Source organism: Triticum urartu, unplaced genomic scaffold (assembly GCF_003073215.2).
Source record: "Triticum urartu cultivar G1812 unplaced genomic scaffold, Tu2.1 TuUngrouped_contig_6115, whole genome shotgun sequence".
Taxonomy (NCBI): Eukaryota; Viridiplantae; Streptophyta; class Magnoliopsida; order Poales; family Poaceae; genus Triticum; species Triticum urartu.
This window is the reverse complement of record NW_024116848.1, coordinates 1-2822: the sequence shown is the minus strand read 5'-3', so window position 1 is coordinate 2822 and position 2822 is coordinate 1. Positions and strand designations below refer to the sequence as shown.

The following is a 2822-nucleotide window of genomic DNA, read 5'->3' as shown; positions in this document are numbered from 1 at the left end:
AGATCAAGGTGCACAAGACGATCCAGGGAGAGCAAAGAATTACTTATCCCACCAACCAAAGCTGTGTTGTCTATCTTGTACCCATAGAGGTCCAAATGCAGATTACGAAGATGAATCCTATGGACATGGCCGGTTCGGTTGCTGCACTTGACGCCCCTCCACTGACAGCAGTCTTCCTTGTGCCAAGAGTCAAGGACGCCCAAGGGGTCGCTGGTGATGCCGCGTTTGAAGGACAGCAGGGTGTCCCGCTCCCCCGGTATGCAGCTTGCGCCGACCGAGCCGCCGGCTGGCCCGAGCTGAAGTGCATCGGAGGCCAGCAAGCTGGCAGCAGCTAGGACGCATATGAGCAGGAGCTTGGCAGTGGTGGTATGCATGGTGAGGAAGACGATGGATCCGTCTCTGAGCCGCTACGGAGTGGAGTTTATGGCAATTGTAAGCAATATTAGTCCATGTTTCTGACCGAGTCCATGTCCCTGTGGGCAAGCATGTACACACGTTTTTTTTGGCAAGTTTACATCAGGAATGGAGAATTCCACACAAACTCCAAGGCCTGAATTCGTCTACTTGTGACAGTCCCCCACCAGTGAATTTGACGGATGTGCATGTTAGGCAAGTGAAGAGCACCACTTGCCCACTTGGTTTACTAGAAGTGCAGGCTTTTCCTTCCATTTCTCAGTTCACGACATATAAGTGAAGATAATTTGAAGTACTTTTTTTTCAAAAAGGGGGGACTCCCCGGCCTCTGCATCAGAATTTGAAGTACTTGGACCACACATAGTTTGATTATATTTTAACTAGAAGTAATAACTGATATATTTCGAGATCCTTAATTAGTGAGGATGAAAAGAAAGAAACTTCAATTATCAAAGCAATATTAATAATTCTAACAGTCTTCTCACGAAACAGTTGGAGGTTTGAGATGCTGAAAGCAGAGTTCACCGGGAGCCAGTATCATTCTTGGGTCCTTTGTATGTTGGGGTGACATTTGTACTATATTCCTCTCTGTATATGCCTGCCTGTTTGTGTACTCATCATTCTACTTTGTTCTGTTGAAATATATTGCCCACCTTCCTCCATCAGTTCGGACTTTTGGATGAGTTGGCTGGAGCATGAATTCAATATGGTATCTGAGCCAAGAGGTCTTGAGTTCAAGACCCTGCCAACGCAGTATTAAATAAAACGATTCTGCGGCCTACATTGATCCCACGCATGAATTTAATATGTTCTGCATTTGCTCTTTTTCATCCGGTACCCCACGAAGATCATTGCCCTCCTGCAAATAATCGCGGTGTGAAAATACTTCCTAAGAATTGAAGATTTTGTCATCAGAAACATGAGAATTGTTGTGCTGCTTACTTAACTTGATAATCTGTAACAAGAAACTTTGGTTTGCAGGTTCCAAATGAACAAGCACTGCAAAGTCTAACATCATTGAAGATCCAACACAAGTGTTACTTCGTATATGCATGGTGGGGAAGGCCCTAACTTTTTTCCTTTTTCTGTAAGTAACTACGTACTAAAGCACTTGGTTTTAGCCGGTGGCCTTATAATAGATAGCATGTGAGAAGGCCACGGAATCCGCCATGCCCGGCTGCGGCGGAGCCGTTTGAGAGCCATCCCCATGAATGGCCTTTGCTGTGGATCCCTGACCCTCGACGGGGCAATTCATCCACTCCCAGCCTGCACATGATCACCATCTCCTCCATGCACCGCACTTGATCTGATATGCCTTTTTTTGGGGGAAGATCTGATATGCCCTTGTCCACGGCATTCTTGAACCTTTCCAGATGGTTTGCCATCATATCATTGCGGTTGTCACATGCCATAATCAACAACCTCACTGATAATAACGTGACAAGGATGTGGCCTAACAGAAGGGCAGGGGAGGACGAACGGCTCTACTTAGTTCATAATCAGGGCACTGCTGGAATCAATACCCGGTATCCGCTGATCGTCAAGAAGTTCCAGAATGTGAACCCAACACTACGAGTGGACGGCAATGTAAGGTACCGCTACAAGTCGGAGATGATCATGTTAGCCAGCAATTCTCACGACAACATCATCAAAGTCGTAGACATCATCCAGAGGGAAGACGCCATCATGCTCGTTTATGAGTATCCGGTGAATGGCAGCCTTCAATCCTGGCTGCACCAACCCATGGATGTCGGTCAGCAGCTACGCTGGCTGGAGAGGAGGGTCATCACCGTTGGTGTGGGCCAAGGGCTCTGCCACTTGCACCACGGATGCAATAAGCCGATTGTCCACCACAACATCAGCTCAGACAACATCTTGCTTGATCGGAATTTCAAGGCTGTGATAGCCAGTTTTGGCGATGCCCAGATGACCACTGTCGACGCAGAAGGAAAGCTGAAGAACATGTTCTGGTGTGATTCCCAGTCACGTCGGGATTACCTTGACTTTGATGATGTAATCGTCTTCGACAGCACTTACAAGATGAATAGGTACGGAATGCCATTCATACCTTTTATTGGTCTAAACAATCATCGTTGCAACACTGTGTTCGGTTGTGCAGTTGTGTCAGATGAGACGGAGGATACATACGTTTGGGTGTTGCATACCTTCTTAAGAGCTCATTGTCAAAAGAAGCCGAGGTCTGTAATTACTGATGGAGACGCAACCATGATAAGGGCCGTCAGGAAGGTCCTTACTGACGTGTGGCATCGACTATGTTCGTGGCATATTGAGAAAAACATGCAGAAACACCTCCACCACAAGTCCCTTAAGGAGTTCAGGTCTCTTATTTATTATGCCACTACACATGATGAGTTTGAGGCGAGATGGGCAGCTTTTAGAGCTAAATG

General features: G+C 46.7%; 1 protein-coding gene across 1 annotated transcript; it reads left to right on the top strand.

The window, feature by feature from the left end:
* Positions 1-1752: 1752 nt before the first annotated feature.
* On the top strand, positions 1753-2753 carry LOC125530159 (receptor-like protein kinase 5; the record flags this gene model as incomplete). The annotated part of the gene is made up of 1 exon (XM_048694569.1): positions 1753-2753. A coding segment is annotated over exon 1 (1001 nt), but the record flags the coding sequence as incomplete, so codon positions are not given.
* Positions 2754-2822: the final 69 nt, after the last annotated feature.